Here is a 24,674-nt window from a genome sequence, read left to right on the forward strand (position 1 = left end):
TTTTCCCATTCCTCCTTTGCCTCTACTTTGTCCATCTCCTTTTTGTCCTCCTCTTGCCTGAATACTAAGGACTTTGTAGAGAAGCAGAGAGTTCTGCCCGCACCTGAGACTCTTTGTATTAAAGCACTCACCTGATTAGGTGAGGATGGTTCAGTTATGGGTGATTATATTACTTAGCCAAATTGATCTGAAGCTTACTCATTCCTAAAATTATCTCTACAGAAACATCCAGTATTTGATCTAATGTCTGGGTAATGTGAGCCAGCCAACTAATGCATGAAGCTCATCAGCACACATCCACACCTTCTCAAGTTGACCTCTTGAGGGAATAGTTCTACCCCAAGACCCAGCTAGACCACTCCTGGGTAGATACCAAAAAAAACTCTCCACTCTACCACAAGGACACTTGCTCAACTATGTTCATAGCAGCTTTTTTGTAATAACTAAAACTGGAAACAAGATAGATGTCTGCCAACCAAAGAATCGATAAGAAAATGTGGTACATTACACAAAATGAATACTACTTGGCAATGAAAAACAAGGACATTTTGAAAACTGCAGGCAAATAAGAGATATATCTTTTGAAGACACGCTTCATCTCCAAACTGAACACATCATGTATTTTCACATAAACTTAACAGGATACAACCATCCTGCAGCAGGGAATGCTAGTCCTCAACTTAACAGAACCTAGAGTCAGGTGGGAGAAGAGCCTCTGTGCACGCCTATAGGGGAGGATCCCGATGACATTGTTGACATGGGCGGAGCCATTTCCTGCAGGCGATGCTGAACTGTATACAATGGAGAAAGAGAGCTAAGCAGCAGGTTGCATGTATTTCCTAGTCTCCTGATTGTGATGAGGTGATGTGACCAGCTGCTTCAAGTACTTTGAGCTGTCCGACAAAACAAATCCTTTTTCCTTAAGTTGCTTTTGTGAGAGAATTTTTATCACAGCTGCAGGAAAAGAAACCAAGTTACTATGTCTACCAGAAACCCATGATCCCCTTTCCAGGCTGACCTCCTGGAATCTTATGGAAGACGGGAAGGAAGGATTGAAAGAGCTAGCGAGGTCATGAACACAGAAGAAAACATATGAAATCAACCAACCTGGATCTCACAGAGGCTTCCTGCTTTCAGCACATTCATTAAAGAGAAAAGGTGGATGAAGTTAGGCAAATCAACTTCAACAGAAGTTAAGCTTCCCAATTTCCATACCATTTATTGTTGGTCAATGTCCTCATACTTCTGAGAAAAGGGAATTAATCACACAAACATATGAATTCTGAAATACAACAGGTTATATGTTTTAAATCTAAACATTTATTATCTAGGTATCTATTACATAAGTTCATAGTGAGTTCAGAGTGTCAAAGGTAATATATGACTTTTCAATTAAGACTGCTCTAACTATATATTATACAGCTGTTTCTTAGTTCATAATGAGTTCAGGACAATAATTTTATCTGTCTTTCATTCTAAGCAAATTTAGACATCTCTAGGTAGCCCCATTCTTTTTTTTTTTTTTTTTTTTTTTTTGGTTTTTCGAGACAGGGTCTCTCCGTGTAGCCTTGGCTGTCCTGGTCTCACTTTTGTAGACCAGGCTGGCCTTGAACTCACATCGATCTGCCTGCCTCTGCCTCCGGAGTGCTGGGATTAAAGGCATGAGCCATCACACCCAGCTTCGGTAGCCCCATTCTATCTTGGGTTCATGGAAAGTTTAAACCAATTTGCCTATATTTATGGTGAAATACCAGGATTCCTGGTGCCATCTGGAGTGGAGGCCTATATGAAGCCACAAATCTGCTAGGAGGCTCTCCCTAGTGAGGCATATGGAGGTCCACAGAGGTATTTACTGCAGCCATAAACTCTCTAAAATTGTTTTAGAATATCTAAAACAATTTATCTTATTAAACTTTTTGAATCAAAGCAGGAATTACATAATCAGGGACTAATTCATGTGGACAGCAAACAAGACATCTTCAACAAGATTTTTAGGAAGTTAGCTGAATCAGAGCTGGTGAATACCCAGAAAGTAACAGTTCACATCAATGCCAGATGGTTTTTTTTGTTTTTTTCAAGACAGGGTTTCTCTGTTTAAACATGGCTGTTCTGGACTTGTTTGTGGACCAGGCTCGCCTTATATGTAGCCTTTGCTGTCATGGAGTCACTTTGTAGACAAAATTGGCCTTAGACTCACAATGATCCACCTGCTTCTTCCTACCTTGGTGCTGGGATTAAAGGCATGTGCCACCATGCCTTGTTGTAATTCCACATTTTAGAGAGATGCAGCAGTGTACAACTGAAAGGGTAGTCAGAGGTTGGAAGCAGTTCTGGGGTGCATTATGGTACAGACCTTGGAAAATATCAGATCATTCCAGAGATCTCTCATGCCTACTGAACTTCCCGAAATCAATGGCTTCTGACAGCATGTCAGAGGCTAGAAGCACTTTCAGGGTATAACATGGTACAAGACCTTGAAAATACCAGCTCACCTCCTAAACAGCCCACATGCCTAGTGAGCTATTTAACAGGATGGGTCTTGACATAAGTAAGTATAGACCATGCATGACTTTTTGGGTCTGGGTTGTCTCACTTAGGATGATTATTTCTAGTACTATTCATTTTCCTGAAGAATTAAAGATTTCCTCAGGAACTAGTGGGATCCTTCTCTCATCAGAGGAATTCCAGGAGACAGTTGTCCTGCCACTGGCTCTCTTTCTCTGTGAGATTGATGAGTTTTCAATGCCCACACTCTGTGCTAAGACGCTGTGCTCCATTAGCACAACCATCTTGCAGAACCTGTGAGCTCAGGGGTCTGGTTGTTATCTTCTGGGAGGTGTGCTGTTTTTTGCAGAAGCATCTGGGGCTGTCTATGTGGATCCTGGGTAACAGTTGGTTTGAGTTTAGAGGTTCAAACCCTGGTATTCAGGTATATGTATCAATTTCTTCAATTGTATCTTCTGTGCCTGAGTTTCTCTCCTTCATGTATTGAATTTGGTTGGTGATGCTTACCTATGTGGTCCCTGTCTCTTCTCTAAGTTTTTAATTTCTAGGGTTTCATCACGTTTGTGTTCTCTTTATTGATTTGCTTTCAATGTTCATGTCTTGAAGCAGTTTATTCATTTCCTTCACCTGTTTGATTCTATTTTCCTGTATGTCTTTGAAGGCCTCTGCTTGATTGTATTTTACTGCATTTCTTTGAAGGATTTATTGTTTCCTGTTTAAATTCCTCTAACATCATCCTAAGTGTAGATTTAAGGTCACTTCCCATCATTTCAGCTGGATTAGAATATCCAGTGTTTACTAGGGGGTTCTTGTGGAGCCATGTAGCCCCCTTTTGTTGACTGTGTTCTTATTCTGGCCTTTATCCATTTGATTGTCCTTGGCTAGTTAGTTGGTAAGTAGTTCCCAGAACCTGCTGAGTTTGCTGAGCTCTAAATCATGAGTTAGGTGCTGAATCTCTTTCTGTAGCCTATACCTCTGCTCTGTGAGTTGTGTCTCACCTGGACCTGAAGGTAGGGAATTTTGCTGTGGGTTTCTAACCACTGTGAGCCAGAAGTAAATCCAGACACCCATGGTCATTTCATATTTGACAAAGAAGCTTAAATTGTACAATGAAATAAAAGAAAGCATCTTCAACAGAGTTTGTTAGTCTACTTGGATGGTTACATGTTGAAGAGTAAAACTAGACTTAGATCTATTACCCTGCACACAATCCAAGTTAAAGTAGATCAAAGACTTCAAGATAAAGCCAGATCCACTAAATTTGAGAGTGGAGAAAGTGTGGAATAACGTTTATGCAGTGGTGCCAGAGACAACTTTCTGAACAGAAAACCAATAGCTCCAGCACTAACTAATTAATTAAAAGGACCTCATGAGATTGAAAAGCTTCCAAAGGGAAAGACAATGTCAAAAGGACAGAATGGCATACCTCAGAATAGAAAAAGATCTCCATGAGCCTCACATCAGAGAGCTGATATCCAAAATTTATAAACAACTCAAAAAACTAGGTGCGAACAAACCAAATAACCCAGTTAAAAATGAGGTACACATCTAAACAAATAATTCTCAACTAAGGGATCTTTAAAGGACAAGAAGTACTTATAGGTTCAACATCCTCAGCCATCAGGGAAATTCAGATAAAATTGATTCTGAGATTTAATCTTACACCAATTAGAAAGGCTAATATCAGAAACTGAAACTACAGCTCATCCTTGCAAGGATCAGGAACAAGTGGAACACTAATCTACTACTGGAAGGAGCAAAAATGTGTACAGCCACTTTGGAAGTCAATTTGTGTGTCCCTCAGAAAATTGGGAATAGATTTACTCATTCCCAAATTATGCTTGACCATACTATAAGGACCTTTGCTTAACTATATTCATTGCAAATTTATTTCTTAGAGCTAGAAACCGGAAACAACCTAGATGTCCCTCAATCAAAGTATGGATAAAGAGAATGTGGTACCTTTACAGAATGGAGTATTACTCATCTGTTAAAATAACATCATAAAATTTACAGGCATATGGATGGAACTAGAAAAATTCACCCCGAGTGAGGTACCCAAGGCACAGAAATACAATCATAGTGTGTCCTTACTTATAAGTAGATATTTGATAACCATCCTAAAATCCACAGACTCAAAGATGCTAATTAACAAGCAGGCCTCAAAACAAAGACACATAAATATTACTGACACAGAAAATAGAATAGATTAGCTAGAGGGCCAGGAGCCAGAAGCTGGATAGGCCAGGGACAAATATGGACCCAAACATGACTGGCGAAAGAAAGTCAATTAAGTGATTTCTAATGATATTCTGCTATAGTCATTGATTAGATTCTAGCCCAATTGTCATCATAAAGGCTACACTCAGATAACTGGTGGAAACAAATGCAGAGATGCACAGATAAACACACGGTGGAGCTATGAGAATCCAGCATATAGGGGAAGGAAAATTTGTAGTTGCAAGAATTGTCAAGGATACCACAAGAAAACCCACAGAATCAACTAAGCCCAATTGTAGGATTGCACATAGACTGAACTGCTAAATACAGAGAGTTCATGAAATGAACCTAGGCCCCCTGCACATATGTTATAGTTTTGTAGTTTGGTCTTCCTGTGGGACTTTTAAAAGCTGGAGCAGGGGTTGTCACTGATTTTGTTGTCCATCCTTAGGACACTTTCCCTTAGTGAGCTGCCTCCTCTAGCCTCAATAGAAGAAGTTCAATCTATAACTTGATATTCTGAGGCTGTTTCATATTCATAGGAGGCCTCCCTTCTCTGAGGAGAAAGAGAGGGACTAGGGATGAGAGGGGGAATTGAGATGGAGGGACTGGGAGAAGACAAAGGAGTGGAAACTGTAGTTGTGATATAAAGTAAATAAATAAATAAAAATATATATAAGATGATGTACTTCATAGTAAGCTTTCTTGGGATAAGAGCCAGAGCATGCAACACCTCTTGAGATCACATGTCCTATTTTCTTTACCTCTGATCACCTGAACTTGCCTTCTCAGGATCCTTCACCATGAACTTCCTGTCCAGGAATTGTGCCAGCAATATTTAGATGACTCGTATTTCCTGGTCTAATCCTTGATAGCTATGTCTTCTTTCCTCCCTTCAAACCTAGCATGTCAGTTCTGCATTCTTGAGACTCTCATTCACCATATGACTCAAATAGTGAAGCATCAAGGCAAAAGAAAAAGTACAAGTTAAAATCCTGTGTTCCAAAACAGCATGTGACCTTATCTCTCATTCTATGGAAAAAATTCAAATTAAAAATGTGACCTGCAGATTTGAAATAGGTTGAGTATATTGTACAAATTTCACTCCAATGAACATGTGCAGACAGTGGCATCTGGAATGTCTGTCAACAGCTCAGAAAAGCATTTCAGATTTGCTAGGTGCGATGTTGTAGTCAGAAAGTGCACAGCAAGCAAACAGTGGAGAGACAGCCTATATAGTTGGAAAAATGCACCCCATTCACTTCACAAGGGATTAATGTCCAAAATACAAAAAGAAAGAAGAGTTTCAAATGCCCAAATGCTCAATTCATCCACTCAGTAAGCCTTCTAAAGTATTGAGCAGAAGATATGATATATAACAAACACATAATTCAAATAGTTTGTGAAAATTTCAAAATTTCAGACAAAGCACAACGTATACCCACATGAGATTCCATGCCAATGAACTGAGGGAGCCAAACAAGCACAAAATAATTCCAACAGTGTAGGTTAGGACTCAGAGGGAAAGAATTCACTCTGTTCAAGTGAGGATGGAATCTATCTGCAGTGTCTACTATGGAAATTAATATAAGGTTGAATCAGAAACAATAATTCAAAATAAGCTGTCCCTTTCCACCACTCCTGATAATGTAACAAACGTGTATAACTCAGCATCCTATACACACATCCACACTTATTGCCATATAATTTAGGATAGTGAAGATATAGAAATCACATAAATGTTATCATTAGATGAATGAAAATGGAAAACCTATGAATAACAGTAGAGCTCACTCTTTTAATATAATATATGAATGTTTTCTCTGTCATCAATAATGATGCATGAAAGTAACTAATTTATATGTATTAAGAGAATTTCTAAATTCTAACCAAACAAATATTTTCTTTTTAAATTTTAAAATTTTAATTCATTATAACTTATTCAGATTACATCCAAACTATTATCCCCTTACTTGTATCTTCCTGTTTCCACTCCAACCCTATTCCCCTCCTCAAGACCTCTGACAGAAGGAAAACTCTTCCCCCACCATATGACCCCACCCCATCAAGTCTCATCTGGATAACCTGCTTCCCATTCCTCTGTGCACTGCCAGGCTTCCCCACCAAGGGGAAGTGATCAAACTGAGGACACCAGAGTCTGTAAACAAAGACAAAGGTTCTTTCTATAGGCAAAGCCTTAAAAGAGAAGACTGCATAAGGAAATTAGATATGATACCTATCTTACTCAGGAAAAGGAGCAAGTATGGAGGAAACTACTGTGCTAGATAAAGTAGTGTTTCACTACCAGACACTAAACATGGGGAATGAATAAGAGAGATCATGTTTTAGAACTCAGTTTGACTGTGAAGATCTATATTTGTATGGATATTGGACTCAGCTTGTGTTGTCACTATATTTCGTAAATATTCTGGCATTTGGCATGCTAATAAGTTTTCCAGTGGAAAGTTCAGAGGTACTTTTGTGCTATTTTGCACATGTGACTAGAATACAATAGCAAATATACATCACAGTGAGGGAGATATGATTCAGGCTGGTTACTATTTTTAAGAATACCATTCCCTATCGTGGAAAACAAGACATGTTGTCCCATAATTCAATAATACCTCTCAATAGCATGGTCCCTTTATGACCTCACCTCTCATTTTATGAAAGCTCATATCAGATCTTCTGAAATGATTGTCAATTTTGGTCACACATGTGGCTGCTGACAAAGCCTGGGAACCACAGCTGCCCAAGGGAATATTGACCCAGGGTTAATTATGCCTTGAATGTGAATGAAATTCTAGCACCTGAGGCTGGAGAACATGCCCTTCATAACATGTTTTCTGACCTATTTCGGTGAAAACATCTCAGATCTCTGATCCAGATCCCGAGGACAAGGTTTTCCAGATGTATCCAGGGAGCATGGCACAGAGTGGGCAGAAGGAAACTAGGGAATATAAATATGCCCCCTGCAGTCTGTAACAGTAATAACAGAGATACATAGAGCTATGTGTATGTGATGTTTGTCTGCATGAGAAGCTGTTTTCACCTCTGCTAAGTCTTAGATTTTGGAAGACATGAGGAAGCTGTATGCTTTCATTATTTCCTTCTTGCTTCTGAAATGCTCTCTCATCTTGTGCAGTTTGACAGAACCCACCTGCTTTTGGAGAATAAAGCACAGTGAAGATGATGATGGAGATTTACGGACGGACTGTAATTTTATGATTTTCACATCTCAGGAACCTATGGAGGAAGATTTTTATAACACTATCCTTGATTTTAAGTAAGTCATTGAAGTCATTAACTTCTTCATTCTTTCATGAATGTCATGAATTATCTGCAACTTTGTAGAGAAACTCTGAGGGTTTCTGTCCTGTACTTCCTTCCATAACATTAGGAGAACTATAGAAAAATTTTCCTTTATTCATCATTATTTTTAATATTTTCAAGCGCATTTCATTGTAGTGTGGTTTTCCTATATTATACTCCAATTCATTAAGCTGTAAGCTGAGAGGTCCAGCTTTCTCTTTTCTGCCTCATGGATCACCTTATGTTCAAAGTTGTTATTGCCCAGGGTCTCATGATCTGACATGAAAACACAATCTACACCCCTGGCATGAATTCAGTGAGAAGAGGCTGCACCACTGTGTCTCTTTCAGTATCAAGGGCCAAGAATTCTTCCATTAGCATGCATTCCTAAAGGTCTTTATAATGAGGTTACTTAGTTTTAGGTCTTTTACAATAGGGATATTTTTCATACATAGAAAGGTGTGTGATTGATATACATGATTACATGTGGAATATTACATACATACTTGTGAATATACATATTCATTGATTTAAAACCTATAGCAATTCCTAATGTCATTCTGGAACTGACACTAAGTATGGAAAACATCAGCTGTAAGATTCAATGTCACCACAAATTTACTTTGTTTCCATTGTGCATATGCTCAGTTACTGATTTACAGCATGATTAATGTGAGAGACATCATAAATATTCATATTAATTAGTGAGAACATGTAACATTAAGGAAATTTTAGGAGAGCTAATGTAATACTCATCAAAAGTGTTTCTCAGCTATTTGATATTTCTCTGTTGAGAATTCTCTGTTTAATTCCAAGCCCCATTTCTCGATTGGGTTATTTGGTTTGGTGATGTTTAATTTCTTGAGTTCTTTATATATTTTGGATATTAGACCTTTGTCAGAAGCAGGGTTGGTGAAGATCTATTCCCATTCTGTAGGCTGTCGCTTTGTTCTCTTGACAGTGTCTCCTGCCTTACCGAAGCTTCTCAGCCTCATGAGGTTCCATTTATTAATTGTTGACCTTAAGGTCTGGGCTGTTGGTGTTCTGTTCAGGAAGTTGTCTCCTGTGCCAATATGTTCCAGGCTCTTCCCCACTTTTTCCTCTAACTGGGTTAATGTCTGTGGTTTTAGGTTGAGGTCTTTAATCCACTTGGATTTGAATTTTGTGCAAGGTGACAAATATGGGTCCAGTTGCATTTTTTACACATAGATATCCAGTTAGACCAGCACCATTTGTTGTAGATGCTATTCTTTTTCCATCGAATGGATTTGGCTTCTTTGTCGAAAATCAAGCGACCATATGTGTGTGGATTCATATCAGGCTCTTTGATTCGATTAGACTGATCCACCACCCTGTTGCTGTGCCAGTACCATGCTGTTTTAATTACTATTGCTTTGTAGTACAGTTTGAGATCAGGTATGGAGATTCCTCCACAACACCTTTTATTGTACAAGATTGTTTTAGCTATCCTGGGTTTTTTGTTTTTCCATATGAAGTTCAGAATTGAACTTTCAATGTCTTTTAAAAATTGTGTAGGTATTTTGATAGGGATTGCATTGAATCTGTAGATTGCTTTTGGTAGGATGGCCATTTTTACTATGTTAATTCTCCCGATCCACGAGCAAGGAAGATCATTCCATGTTCTCATGTCATCTTCAATCTCTTTCTTCAGAGTTTTGAAATTTTTTTCAAACAAGTCCTTCACTTGCTTATTTAGAGTAACTCTTAAGTATTTTATATTGCTTGTGGCTAATGTGAAGGGTGTGGCTTTCCTAATTTCTTCCTCTGCAAGCTTGTCATTTGTGTATAGGAAGGCTACAGACTTTTTTGAGTTAATTTTGCATCCAGCCAATTTGCTGAACTTGTTTATCAGCTGTAGGAGTTCTATGGTGGAATTTTGAGGGTCACTTATGTAGACTATCATATCATCTGCAAATAGGAATAATTTGACTTCCTCTTTTCTTATTTGGATACCCTTGATCTCCTTTTGTTGTCTTATTGCTCTGGCTAGAACTTCGAGTACTATATTGAAAAAATATGGAGAGAGATGGCAGCCTTGCCTTGTTCCCGAGTTTAGAGGAATTTCCTTGAGTATCTCACTATTTACTTTGATTTTGGCTATTGGCTTGCTGTATATAGCCTTTATTATGTTGAGGAAAGTCTCTGGTATCCCCGATCTCTCTAAAACTTTAAACATGAATGGGTGTTGGATTTTATCAAATGCTTTCTCTGCATCTAAAGAGATGATCATGTGGTTTTTTATTTTCAGTTTGTTTATATGGTGGATTACATTGGTCTATTTCCATATATCAAACCATCCCTGCATGCCTGGAATGAAGCCTACTTGGTCATGATGAATGATATCTTTGATGTGTTCTTGTATTTATTTTGCAAGTATTTTATTTAGTATTTTTGCATCGATGATCATAAGAGAAATTGATCTGAAATTCTCTTTCTTTGTTGAGTCTTTGTGAGGTTTAGGTATCAATGACACTATGGCGTCATAGAATGAATTTGGTAAGGTTTCATCCCTTTCTAACTTTTGGAGTAGCTTGAAGAGTATTGGTATTAGCTTGCCCTTGAAGGTCTGGTAGAATTCTGCACTGAAACCATCTGGCCCTGGGCTTTTTTTGGTTGGGAGACTATCAATGACTGTTTCAATTTCTGTAGGGGAAATGGGACCATTTAGCTTGTTTATCTGTTCTTCACTCAACTTTGGCAAGTGAAATTGATCAAGAAAATCATCCATTTCCCTTAGATTTTCAAGTTTTGTGGCATATATGCCTTCAAAGTAGGATCTTATGATTCTTTGTATTTCTTCAGTGTCTGTTGTTATGTCTCCCTTTCCATTTCTGATTTTGTTGATTTCAATATTGTCTCTCTGCCTTTTAGTTAGTTTGGCTAATGGACTGTCTATCTTGTTGATTTTCTCAAAGAACCATTTCTTGTTTTTGTTGATTCTTTGGACTGTTTTCTTAGTTTCTAATTTGTTAATTTCACTCCTGAGTTTGATTATTTCCAGATGTCTACTCCTTTTGGGTGTTTCTGCTTCTTTTTTTTCTCGGGCTTCCAGTTGGGTCGTTAAGGTGCTTATGTGCGATGCTTCCAATTTCTTTTTAAAGGCACTTAGTGCTATGAATTTTCCTCTTAGCACTGCTTTCAATGTATCCCACAAATTTGGGTATGTTGTTCCTTCATTTTCTTTTTTTTTTTTTTATAGCAAAAATATTTATATTTTTTTTCCATTTTTTTTTATTATTAATTTATTCTTGTTACATCTCAATGGTTATCCCGTCCCTTGTATCCTCCCATTCTTCCCTCCCTCCCATTTTCCCCTTATTCCCCTCCCTTATGACAGTTCCTGAGGGGGATTACCTCCCCCTCTATATGATCATAGGGTATCAAGTCTCTTCTTGGTAACCTGCTGTCCTTCCTCTGAGTGCCATCAGGTCTCCCCATCCAGGGCACATGGTCAGAGGTGTGGCACCAGAGTGTGTGAGAACGTAATATCCCACTCTCCACTTTACTGTAGAGAGTGTTCTGTCCATTGTCTAGATCTGGGTAGGGGTTTAAGGTTTACCGCCTGTATTGTCTTTGTCTGGTGCCTAGTTTGAGTGGGACCCCTGTGCCCAAATCTGCCTATCATAATGTTCTACTTGTAGGCTCCTAGGACCCTCTGGGTCCTTCTACTTTGCCTTTCTCTCATGAATCTCACATCTAGAGTCCCACTAGAATGTCCTCTCCTCTGTCTCTGTTTCCTGGTAAGTGAAGGCTTTCGTGGGACATGCCCGTTGGGCTAATATGCAGATATAAGTGAGTATATACCATTTGAGTCTTTCTGCTTCTGAGTTAACTCACTCATTATGATCATTTCTAGCTCAATCCATTTATCCACAAATTTTGGGAATTCCTTGTTTTTAATAGCTGAATAGTATTCCATAGTGTATATGTACCACAGTTTCTTTATCCATTCTTCTACTGAGGGACACTTAGGCTGTTTCCATGTTCTGGCTATTATGAATAGGGCTGCTATGAACATGGTTGAGCAAATTTTCTTGGTGTGTGCTGGAGCATCTTCTGGGTATATTCCAAGGAGTGGAATAGCTGGGTCCTGAGGAAGCCCTATTCCCATTTTTCTGAGATAGCACCAGATAGATTTCCAAAGTGGTTGTACTAGTTTGCATTCCCACCAGCAATGAAGGAGTGTTCCTCTCTCCCCACATCCTCGCCAGCATGTGGTGTCGCTTGAATTTTTGATCTTAGCCATTCTGATGGGTGTAAGATGGAATCTCAGCGTTGTTTTGATTTGCATTTCCCTGATGATTAAGGAGGTTGAGCATTTCTTTAAGTGTTTCTCAGCCATTTGATATTCCTCTGTTGAGAATTCTCTGTTTAGTTCCATGCCCCATTTCTCGATTGGGTTATTTGGTTTGGTGGTATTTAATTTCTTGAGTTCTTTATATATTTTGGATATTAGACCTTTGTCAGATGTGGGGTTAGTGAAGATCTTTTCCCAGTCTGTAGACTGTCGCTTTGTACTCTTTACGGTGTCATCTGCCTTACAGAAGCTTTTCAGCCTCATGAGGTCCCATTTATTAATTGTTGACATTAATGCCTGGGCTGTTGGTGTTCTGTTCAGGAAGTTGTCTCCTGTGCCAATATGTTCCAGGCTCTTCCCCACTTTTTCTTCTAAGTGATTTAGTGTCTCTGGTTTTATGTTGAGGTCTTTAATCCACTTGGATTTGAGTTTTGTACAAGGTGACAGATAGGGGTCCAGGTGCATTTTTTTACACATAGACATCCAGTTAGACCAGCACCATTTGTTGAAGATGCTATCCCTTTTCCATCGAATGGATTTGGCTTCTTTGTCAAAAATCAAATGACCATATGTGTGTGGATTCATATCTGGGTCTTCGATTCGATTCCACTGATCAACCAGCCTGTTGCTGTGCCAGTACCATGCAGTTTTAATTACTATTGCTTTATAGTACAATTTGAGATCAGGTATGGAGATTCCTCCAGAGAACCTTTTATTGTACAGGATTGTTTTAGCTATTCTGGGTTTTTTGTTTTTCCATATGAAGTTCAGAATTGAACTTTCAATGTCTTTAAAAAATTGTGTAGGTATTTTGATAGGGATTGCATTGAATCTGTAGATTGCTTTTGGTAGGATGGCCATTTTTATTATGTTAATTCTCCCTATCCATGAGCAAGGTAGATCCTTCCATCTTCTCATGTCATCTTCAATCTCTTTCTTTAGGGATTTGAAATTTTTTTCAAACAGGTCCTTCACTTGTTTAGTAAGAGTAACTCCTAAGTACTTTATATTACTCGTGGCTAATGAGAAGGGTGTAGTTTTCCTAATTTCTTCCTCTGCAAGCTTGTCATTTGTGTATAGGAAGGCTACAGACTTTTTTGAGTTAATTTTGTATCCAGCCAATTTGCTGAAGGTGTTTATCAGCTGTAGGAGTTCTCTGGTGGAATTTTGAGGGTCACTTATGTAGACTATCATATCATCTGCAAATAGGGATAATTTGACTTCCTCCTTTCCCATTTGAATACCCTTGATCTCCTTATGTTGTCTTATTGCTCTGGCTAGAACTTCGAGTACTATATTGAAGAGATATGGAGAGAGTGGGCAGCCTTGCCTTGTTCCTGATTTTAGAGGAATTTCCTTGAGTATCTCACCATTTACTTTGATTTTGGCTATTGGCTTCCTATATATAGCCTTTATTATGTTGAGGAAAGTGCCTTGTATTCCCGATCTCTCTAAAACTTTAAACATGAATGGGTGTTGGATTTTATCAAATGCTTTCTCTGCATCCAAAGAGATGATCATGTGGTTTTTTGTTTTCAGTTTGTTTATGTGGTGGATTACATTGATGGATTTCCGTATATTAAACCATCCCTGCATGCCTGGAATGAAGCCTACTTGGTCATGATGAATGATATCTCTGATGTGCTCTTGTATTCGTTTTGCAAGTATTTTATTTAGTATTTTTGCATCGATGTTCATCAGAGAAATTGGTCTGAAATTCTCTTTCATTGTTGAGTCTTTGTGAGGTTTAGGTATCAATGAGACTATGGCCTCATAGAATGAGTTTGGTAATGTTCCATCCCTTTCTATCTTTTGGAGTAGTTTGAAGAGTATCGGTATTAACTCGCCCTTGAAGGTCTGGTAGAATTCAGCACTGAAGCCATCTGGCCCTGGGCTTTTTTTGGTTGGGAGACTATCAATGATTACTTCAATTTCTGTAGGGGAAATGGGACTATTTAGCTTGTTTATCTGTTCTTCATTCAACTTTGGCAAGTGAAATTGATCAAGAAAATCGTCCATTTCCCTTAGATTTTCAAATTTTGTGGCATATATGCCTTCAAAGTAGGATCTTATGATTCTTTGTATGTCTTCAGTGTCTGTTGTTATGTCTCCCTTTTCATTCCTGATTTTGTTGATTTCAATACTGTCTCTCTGCCTTTTAGTTAGTTTGGCTAAAGGTCTGTCTATCTTGTTGACTTTCTCAAAGAACCAGCTCTTGGTTTTGTTGATTCTTTGGACTGTTTTTTTAGTTTCTAATTTGTTAATTTCACCCCTGAGTTTGATTATTTCCAGATGTCTACTCCTTTTGGGTGTTTCTGCTTCTTTTTTTTCTCGGGCTTCCAGTTGGGTCGTTAAGGTGCTTATGTGCGATGCTTCCAATTTCTTTTTAAAGGCACTTAGTGCTATGAATTTTCCTCTTAGCACTGCTTTCAATGTATCCCACAAATTTGGGTATGTTGTTCCTTCATTTTCATTGAATTTCAGAAACTCCTTGATTTCTTTCTTTATTTCTTCCCTGACCCAGGTGTTATTTAGCAGAGAATTGTTTAGTTTCCACGTACGTATAGGCTTTTTGTTATTTCTGTTGTTGTTGAATTGCAGCCTAAGAACATGGTGATCTGATAGGATACAAGGTATTATTTCAATCCTCTTGTATCTGTTGAGGCTTGCTTTGTGACCTCTGATGTGATCAACTTTGGGGAAGGTTCCATGGGGTACAGAGAAGAAAGTATATTCTTTCTTGTTTGGGTGAAAGGTTCTATAGATATCTGTTAGATCCATTTGACACATGGCATTAGTTAATGATGTTATTTCTTGGTTTAGTTTCTGTTTCATTGACTTATCCTTCAGTGAGAGTGGGGTGTTGAAGTCTCCCACTATTATTGTGTGGGGATCTATGTGTGGTTCAAGCCTTTTTAGGAGATCTTTTACAAATGTGGGTGCCCCTGTATTGGGAGCATAGCTGTTCAGAATTGTGATGTCATTGTAGTTGATTTTACCTCTGATGAGTATGAAGTGTCCTTCAGCATCCCTTTTCATTAATTTTGGTCGAAAGTGTAGTTTGTTTGATGTTATTATGGCTATTCCTGCTTGCTTCTTGTGACCATTTGCTTGGAATATTTTTTCCCAACCTTTTACCCTGAGGTAATGCCTATCGTTATGGGTGAGATGTGTTTCTTGAATGCAGAAGAATGTTGGATCCTGTTTATGCACCCATTCAGTTAGTCTGTGTCTTTTTATTGGAGAATTGAGACCCTTGATGTTGAGAGATATTAATGATCTGTGACTGTTAAGAGTCTTAATTTTGATGCAGTTTCTAGTTGAGCGTTTGTGTAGTTGTGTTTTTGCCATGGTATAGTTATCTATTTCCTGAGTAGTTTTGGTTGTAGCTTGACCCTTTGGGATGGAGTTTTCCTTCTAGTACATTCTGTAAAGTTGTATTTGTGGATAGGTACTGTTTGAATTTGTTTTTGTCATGGAATATTTTGTTTTCTCCATCAATGTTTATCGATAGTTTTGCTGGGTAAAGTAGTCTGGCCTGGCATCTGTGGTCTCTTAGGGTTTGCAGGATCTCTGTCCAGGCCCTTCTGGCTTTGATGGTCTCTGTTGAGAAGTCGGGTGTAATTCTGATAGGTTTGCCATTAAATGTCATTTGGCCGCTTTCCCTTGCAGCTTTTAATATTTTTTCTTTGTTCTGTATGTTTTGTGTTTTGATTATTATGTGATTGGCAGTTTTCCTTTTCTGGTCCATTCTATTTGGTGTTCTGTATGCCTCTTGTATGTTTATAGGCATCTCTTTCTTTAGATTGGGGAAATTTTATTCTATGATTTTGTTAAGAATAATTTCTGGGCCTTGGAGACTGATATCTTCTCTTTCTTCAATGCCTATTATCCTCAAATTTCTTCTTTTCATGGTGTCCTTAATTTCTTGGATGTTTTGTGTCAGGAGTTTTCCAGATTTGGCATTTTCTTTAATGGTTGCTTCAAGATCTGTGATTGTATCTTCTAGACTTGAGATTCGTTCTTCCATCTCTTGGATTCTGTTAGAAAAGCTCACCTCTGTGTCCCTCACCTTCTTCTCTGAGGTCTCACGTTCTCGTTTTTCTTCTGTCTGTGTGTTTATCATTGAATCCATTTTCGTCTTCAGATCTTGAATTGATTTTTTGATTTCTTTCATCTGATTGTTTGTATATTCCTGAGTTTCTTCCATTGCCTCTTTATAGGTCTTCAGATCTTGAACTGTTTCATTTATTTCTTTCATCTGGTTGTTTGCGTTTTCCTGATATTTTTTTTCCCAGTTCCACTCTATGTGCTTCTTTTATGTCTCTCACCTGTTTGGCTGTGTCCTCCTGCATATGATCACAAATTTTATTTGTTTCCTCCATTGATATCCTCATTACTAAGGATTTGAGGTCAGTTTCTTATATTTCCGTTTTATTTGAGTTGTCTGGGTTGTTTTCTTTGGGATAGCTGGAAACTGGAGATGCCATGTTGTTTTGCAGTTTTTTGCGTATGCTTTTATGCTGTCTTTTAGACATCTTGGCATCTTTGTTTTTGTTGGGTAGCTTTCAGAGTTGGATGAAGGGAGTCTGATTCACTTGTTTTCTCACGATTTCCATAGGCTGGAAGCTCTGATATTTCATTGGTGTGGATGGCAGGAGGTTAGCCCTGTCGTTTTGGACTATAACAGCCAGTGATCCTCAGCTCCCCTGTCCTGTGGGTCCTGCAATCGTTCTGAGTCTCTGATTGAGCACTGTGTCAGTCCAAGGTATCCACAGTCTTCTGGGTTCCCTGCCAAGTCCAGCCAGGGACACTGGGCTCAAACCATGTGCCGAGTTCAACTAGATTCCCAGTGCCTGAACTGTCTGCCGAGCTCAGCTAGGGATTCTCTTCTCAAAATTCACACAGGGTCCAGCCAGAATTTTTGAGCTGGAACTGCGCACCAAGCTCAGCTAGGGGCTTTTGGCCGAAAGTGTGTGCTGTGGTCAGTTATTGACTCAGGGCCCGAACCGACCACCAAGCTCAGCCAGGAATTCTGGATTCAAACTGCACACTGTGTTCAGCCAGAGTCTTAGAACTGGGACTGTGCCAAAAGCTCCCCTAGAATCTCTGGGCCCAATCTGTCTGCCAAGCACAGTTAGGGACTCAGGCCCCAAAGTGCATGCTGAGCTCCACCCGAGTCTCCGGGGCAGAATTGTGCACCGAGCTCAGCCAGGGACTCTGGACTCATATTGCAGGCTGAATTCAGCCTGGGACTCCAGGCCTATACTGCGTGGATAGTCCAGCCAGAGTCTTGGGGCCGCTGAGTCTGTGCGCACAGCTCAACTAGAGTCTCTGAGCCCAATCTGCCTGGCAAGTCCAGCTAGGGCCTCTGGGCTGAATCTGCGTGCTGACCTCAGCCTGTGTCAGCCACCAGAACTGTCCACTGAGCTGAGCTAGTGTCTTGGGCAGAACTGCTGTTGAGGTGAGCTAGTGCCTCTGGTGGAGCTGAGCACTCAGCCGAGCCTGCATCACAGCAGGAGAACTAGGACTGCATTGAGCTGGTGCCTAGAGTGGAACTGAGCACTCCGCCCAGCCTGCATCACAGCAGGAGAACTGCGGTTGTGCTGAGCTGGTGACTAGGGTGGAACTGAGCACTCCACCCAGCGTGTCTCACAGCCAGAGAACTGCAGCTGCACTGAGGTGGCACCTCCAGTGGAACTGAGCACTCTGTCCAGCCTGTGTCACAGCAGGAGAACTGCAACAGCACTGAGCTGGTGCCTAGAGTGGAACTGAGTGCTCTGCCCAGCCTGTGTCACAGCAGGGGAGCTGTGGTTGAGTTGAGCTAGTGCCTAGGGCAGAATTGCTTGCTGTGCTGAGCCAACGTCTCCAAGGCACTACACACTGAGCTGAATCCGGGACTCTGGGGTTGAACTGTCCACCGAGTCCAGTTTGGGTCACCAGGCACCACACGACCCAAATCCTGTGCAGAGTCCCCTCTCCCACAGCAACTCCCACTGTCTATCACATTAATTGCCTCCACTGGAAGGCTCAGAGCTGCAAACCTCAGCCACTGCCGCTGCTGATGCTGGTGCCGCCGGTGCCGCCACTGCTGCTGCTGCCTGTGCCGCTGCTGCTCCAATCCGAGAAAGTCCACGCTCCACCCGTGTGCAGGGGCAAGCAGTTCCTCTGCACCTTGGTCCCTCCGAACCGTGGAGCACTCCTTGTGCCAGGATGTGGGGACCTTGGTGTTCCTGGCTCAGAAATCTGTGCAATTTCCTGAATTGTTCACTGGAGGTTCCAAACACGGGCCACACTGCTCACCGCCATCTTGGATCCCGTTATTTTCAAGTCTTCTTACTGAGCAGCCTTTACTGAGGGCTCAGTCCCCAGAACCAGCCGGTGTGCACAAGGCTAAGGATGTGCATCAGAGACTGGGTGCCTACCTGGCACTCACAAAGCCCTGCATTCTATCCCCAGCACTTCAAAATCAATCAATCAATAAACAAACAAGTCTGAAGAGCAAGTGCAGGGAATAAGAAGGAGCTTGGTGAGTGTCAGAACCGGGGAGTTGAAACAGGAAAAAACCCTAAGGTCCAGGGCAGAGGAGGCATCTGGAGAGAAAAAGTTTATTAAATGACAAAGGTTTCTATGTGCGTGATAGAAGTTTGAGGGTCATTTATGTATACTATCATATCATTTGTGCATAGTGATCCTTTGCATTCTTTTTTACAAATGTGGATCTACTTGATCTTTGTTTTCTTATTGCTCTAGCTGGAACTTCCAAATATTAAATGGAAGAGATATGGTGAGAGAGGGCAGCCTTGTCTAATCTTTGATTTCAGTGGAATTGTGTTGGATTTCTCTCCATTTAATTTGATATTTTTGATCAGCTTACTGTATACAACCTTTATCATGTTTAGGTATGTGCTTTGTATACCTGATCTCTCTAAGACTTTATACATGAATAATGTTGGGTTTGTCAAATGTCTTTGCAGCATATACGAGATGATCATGAATTTTTTTTTTTTTTTGCAATTTGCTTACATGGTCGATTACATTCATGCATTTCCATATATGGAACCATCCATGTATTGCTGATATGAAGCCTACTTGGTCCTGATGAATGATATCTTTGATGTGTTCTTGGAATTAGTATGTGAGTATTTAGCTTAGTATTTTTTTGTGTCAATGTTTATAAGAGAAATTGGTCTGAAATTCTCTTGTTGGGTCTTTGTGTGGTATAGGTATCACGGTGATTATCCCCTCATAGAATGCATTTGGTAATGTTTCCTCCATTTGTATTTTGTGGAATAGTTTGAAGAACATTGGCATTATCTCTTCTGTGAAGGTCTGGTAGAATGCTGGACTGAAACCATCTAGATCTGGGACTTTTTTGGTGGGGAGACATTTGATGAGTTTCCGTTTCTACAGAAGATATAGAACTATTTAATTTGTTTTCATGATCTTGATTCAACTTTGGTATGTGGAATCTATCAAGAAAATTGTCCATTTCATTTAGATTTTCAAATTTTGTAGTATATAGACTTTTGAAGTAACACTTAATGGTTCTTTGGATTCTTAATTGTCTGTTGATAGGTTTCCCTTACCACTTCTGATTTTGTTGATTTGGATAGTGTCTCTCTGGCTTTCAGTTAGTTTGGCTAAGGGTTTGTTTATCTTGCTCATTTCCTAAATGAACCAGCTCTTGGTTTTGTTTTTTCTTTGAATTTTTTCTTTGTTTCTAATTTATTGATTTTATCCTTGACTTAGATCATTTCCATTCATCTACTGCTCTTGGGCATGTCTTCTTTTTTCCTCAGACTTACTAGTGTGCCATTAAGTTGCTTGTATGAGATGTTTCTAATCTTTTTATGAGAACACATTGTGCTGTGAACTTTCCTCTTAGTATTGCTTTCATTGTGTCCTATAAGTTTGGGCATGTTGTGCCTTCATTTTCCTTGAATTTTAGGGAGTATCTAATTTCTACCTTTATTTTTTCTCCTGATCCAGTTAACACTGAGTATTTTCCATGTGTTTGTAGTCTTTAAAAAAATTCTGTTGTTGTTGAGGTCCAGCTTTAGTCCATGTTGTTCTGATAGGATACAAGGTATTATTTCACTCTTCTTGTATCTGTTGATATTTGCTTTGTGATCCATTAGATGGTCAATTTTGGAGAAGGTTGCATGGGGTATTGAGAAAAAGGTACTGGTATGATCTTTCATGTTTGGGAGAAATATTCTGTAGATATCTGCTAGGACCATTTGATTCTTGAAATCTGTTAGATCCATTATTTCTTGTTATAACTTCTGTTTCATCGCTCTATTCTTTGTCAAGAGTGGGTTGTTGATGTCTTCCACCATTAATGGAAGGGCATCAATGTGTGGTTCAAGCTTGATTAATTTTTTTACATATGTGGTTGCTTGTCTAATTAGATAGCTACATGTAGAAGAATAAAACTAGATTCAGATCTATCACTCTGCAGAATATCCAAGTTCAAGTAGATCAAAGACCTCAAGATAAAACCATATCGACAAAGCCTGATAGAACAAAAAAGTGTGAAACAGCATTGAATGTGATGACACATGGAACAACTTTCTGAACAGAACACCAATAGCTCAGGCACTAAGATCATTAATTAATGCATGAGACTTCATGGAATTGAAAAGCTTCCATACAGCAAAGGACAATGTCAAAAAGACAAACTGGCATCCAACAGAATAGAAAAAGATCACCATGAGCCTCACATCAAACAGAGAGCTGATATCCAAAATTTCTAAAGAACTCAAGACACTAGATGTCAATAAACCAAATTACTAGATTAAAAAAGAAGTACATATGTAAACAAAGAATTTTCACCAGAGGAATTTCTAATGGCCAAGAAGTACTTAAAGATAATTTCAACATTCTTAGCCATCAGGGAAATTCAAATAAAATTGACTTTGAGATTCCATCTTATACCTATTAGGTAGGCTAAGATCAAAAACTCAAATGACAGCTCATCCTTGCAAGGATGAGGAACAAGTTGAACACTACTCCACTGCTGGCAGGAGTGCAAACTTATAGAACCACTTTTGAAGTCAATTTGGTTGTCTCTCAGAAAATTGGTAATAGGTCTACTGAAAGACTTAGATATACAATTCCTAGCCATATTCCTAATTTATGCTTAACCACATTCTTAGCAGCCCTATTTGTAATGGCCAGAAACTGGAAACAACTTAGATGTCCCTCAATCAAAGAATGGATAAATAAAAATGTGGTACATTTCCAGAATAGAGTATTACTCAGCTATTAAGATGACATCGAGAAATTTGCAGGCATATGGATGGAACTAGAGAATTCAGCCTAAGTGAGGTATCCGAGGCACAGAATCACAATCATAGTGTATCCTCACTTATAAGTGGATATTAGCTGTAAAGGATAGGATAATCATACTAAATCCAAAGACGTAAAGATGCTAAGTAACAAGCAGGGCTCAAAACAGGGACACTTGAATCTTACTGACACAGGAAATAGAATATACATCATAAGTGGACAGAGAGTGGGAAGTAGGGAGCAGGGGACTGATTGTATATGAAGATGGAGTTGGGGATGGAAACAGGAGGGAATTTTGGGGGGAAGGACTAATGGAACTTTATCTGGGAAAGACAGCTGGAATCAGGATTTGGGCAGCATCTCTATGACAAGCTAGAATCCTACAGCAATGGAAACTCCCAGTAATTTATGGTGTCACCCTAGCTAACAGTCCTAGAACTGATATAGTCTGAGCATGAACCTGTTATTTCCTTTAACCAGGAAAGACTTCCAATGGAGGGGTTCAGACACCAACCCAACCATAAAAGCTTTGACCTACAATTTTTCATGCCTACAAAATGTGCTGGTGTAAAGGTGGCACAGAATTGTAAATGGCAAATTAATGACTGGCCCAGCTTGAGACCCATGCTGTGAGAGTGAACTAACTCCTTATACTAGTGAGAGGGCCTGGAGTCAGTGCTTGGATTGTCCAGAGAACACTATATATCCAAACATGAATGGCCAAAGAAAGTCAGTGAAATAATTTCTAATGATATCCTGCTATAGTCACAGACTGGAAACTAGTCCAATTATCATTAGAAAGGCTTCACTCAATAACTGATGGAAACAGATACAAAGACCCACAGCTAAACACTAGATGAAGCTTTGAGAATCCAACCAATAAGGGGAGGAAGAATTGTAGTAGCCAGAAAGATGAAGGACACCACAAGAAAAAAAACAGAATCAACCAATTCCAGCCCATAGGTGCTCATATAGGCTGAACTGACACACACAGGGCCTTCATGGAATGAACCTAGGCCCTCTGCACATGTTACAGTTTGGAAGCTTGGTCTTCCTGTGAGACTTCTAAAAGCTGAAGAGGATTTGTCTCTGATTCCGTCATCTGCCCTTGGGACACTTCCCCCCTAGGGAGCTGCCTCTTCTAGCCTCAATAGAAGATGAACCTAGCCTACTTCAACTTAATATGCCAGGGGTCATTTGTATGCATTGGAGGCCTCCCTGTCTCTGAGGATAGAGTAGGGGGGAGAGGGGGAACTGAGATGGAGAGACTGGGAAAAGACAAGGTAATGGAAATTCTGGTTGAGATATAAAGTAAATAAATAAACAAAATATGTAAGATGATGCACTTCATAATAAGCTTTCTTGGGTAAGAACTAGAGTGTGCAAGACATTTTGAGATCACGAGTCCTAACCTCATTATCTCTGTTCACCAGAACCTGCTGTCTCAGGACCTTTCACTGAAGAATGATCTCCTGGTGCCAGGAATATTTATATAATTCATCTTTCCTGGTCAAATCCTTGATTGCTATGTCTTCCTTCCTCTCTTCAAAACTAGCGTTTCAGTTCTGCATTCTTGTTACTCTCAATCACCATATGACTCAAATAGTTAAGCATCAAGGCAAAAGCCAAATAAAGTACAAGTTAAATCACTGTATTCCAAAATAGCATGGGATGTTACCTATCATTTTATGGAAAAAATTCAAATTGAATGTCTGATCTGCAGGTTTGAAATAACTTGAGTATATTATATGAATCTCATTCCAGTGAACATGTCCAGACAGTGCCATCTGGGATGTCTGTCAACAGCTCACAATAGCATTTCAAAGTTGGGAAATGGGATGCTGTAGTCAGAAAGTGCACAGCAAGGCAACGGTGGAGAGACAGCCTCCATAAATGGGAAAAATGTCTGCTCCCCTTTCATTTCACAAAGAATTAACATCCAAAACACATAAAAAAGAAATGTATCACATACACAAATGCTCAATTCACCCAATCAGAATGCCTTAAAAAGTATTGAGCAGAAGATAAGAAAAATAACAAATACATAGTTAAAATAGTTTACAAAAATTTCAAACTGATGGCAGACATAACGCAACTTAAATCCACATGAAATTCCATACTGACACCTCAAGGAAAGAAAACATGCAGAAAATAATACCAACAAAGTAGATTAAGGCTTAGGAGGAGGGCTTGGAGAGATGACTCAGTGGTTAAGAGCACTGATTGCTCTTCCAGAGGTCCTGAGTTCAATTCCTGGCAACCATGTGGTGGCTCACAGCCATCTACAATGTAACATGATACCTTCTTCTGGCCTTCAGGTGTTCCTAAAGGTATAGCATTGTATACATAATAATCAGTCAATAAATAAGCCTTTAAGAAAATTACTTGGTGCGAAAGAATCTCCTCTACTCAAGTGGGGATGGAATCTATCTACAGTGTCTACTATGGAAATGAGTATCAGATTGAATCAATAATTATAATTCAAAATAAGTAGTCCTTCTCTACCACTCCTGAGGATGCAACAATCATGTGTAACTTAGCATCCTATAGATGCACCCATATAATTTAGCATAGTCAAGATATGGAAATCACATAAATGTTACCCTTAAGTGAACGAAGAAGAAAAACCTGTGAATACATGAATAACATCAGAGTTCACTCTTTTAATATATTATCTGAATGTTTCCTCTGCCATCAATAATGATGCATGAAAGTAACTAATGCACAGTCATTAAGAGACTCCGTATAAGGCAATGTATTTTGTATATTCTAACCAAACAAATGTCCTTTCTTTTTTAATTTTTAATTTTTAAATTTTTATAATTTCTCCAGATTACATCCAAATTGATATCTCCTTGTTTGTGTCTTTCTCTTCTCACTCTCCCACCCTATTCCCCTTCTCTAGACCTGTGACAGAAGGAGATGTCTTCCCCCAATATATGAACACACTCTATCAGGTCTCATTTGGGTAGCCTGATTCCCCTTCCTGTGTGTGCTGCCAGGCCTCACCAAGAAGGGGGAAGTG

At 39.4% G+C, this 24,674-nt stretch overlaps 1 protein-coding gene across 1 annotated transcript in view; it reads left to right on the forward strand.

Annotated features, from left to right (window-relative positions):
- Positions 1-7,788: 7,788 nt before the first annotated feature.
- Positions 7,789-24,674, forward strand: part of LOC311605916 (vomeronasal type-2 receptor 116-like) — a gene marked incomplete at its 3' end in the record, with an annotated part of 64,908 nt that continues 48,022 nt past the window's right edge. Inside the window, exon 1 of the mRNA XM_084796753.1 lies at positions 7,789-8,011. Coding sequence (XP_084652879.1) covers positions 7,806-8,011 — 206 coding nt within the window. The 5' untranslated portion in view covers positions 7,789-7,805. The remainder of the gene's footprint in view (positions 8,012-24,674) is intronic.

This window comes from Acomys minous (genome assembly GCF_964271855.1).
Source record: "Acomys minous genome assembly, chromosome: 9".
NCBI classification, from domain to species: Eukaryota; Metazoa; Chordata; class Mammalia; order Rodentia; family Muridae; genus Acomys; species Acomys minous.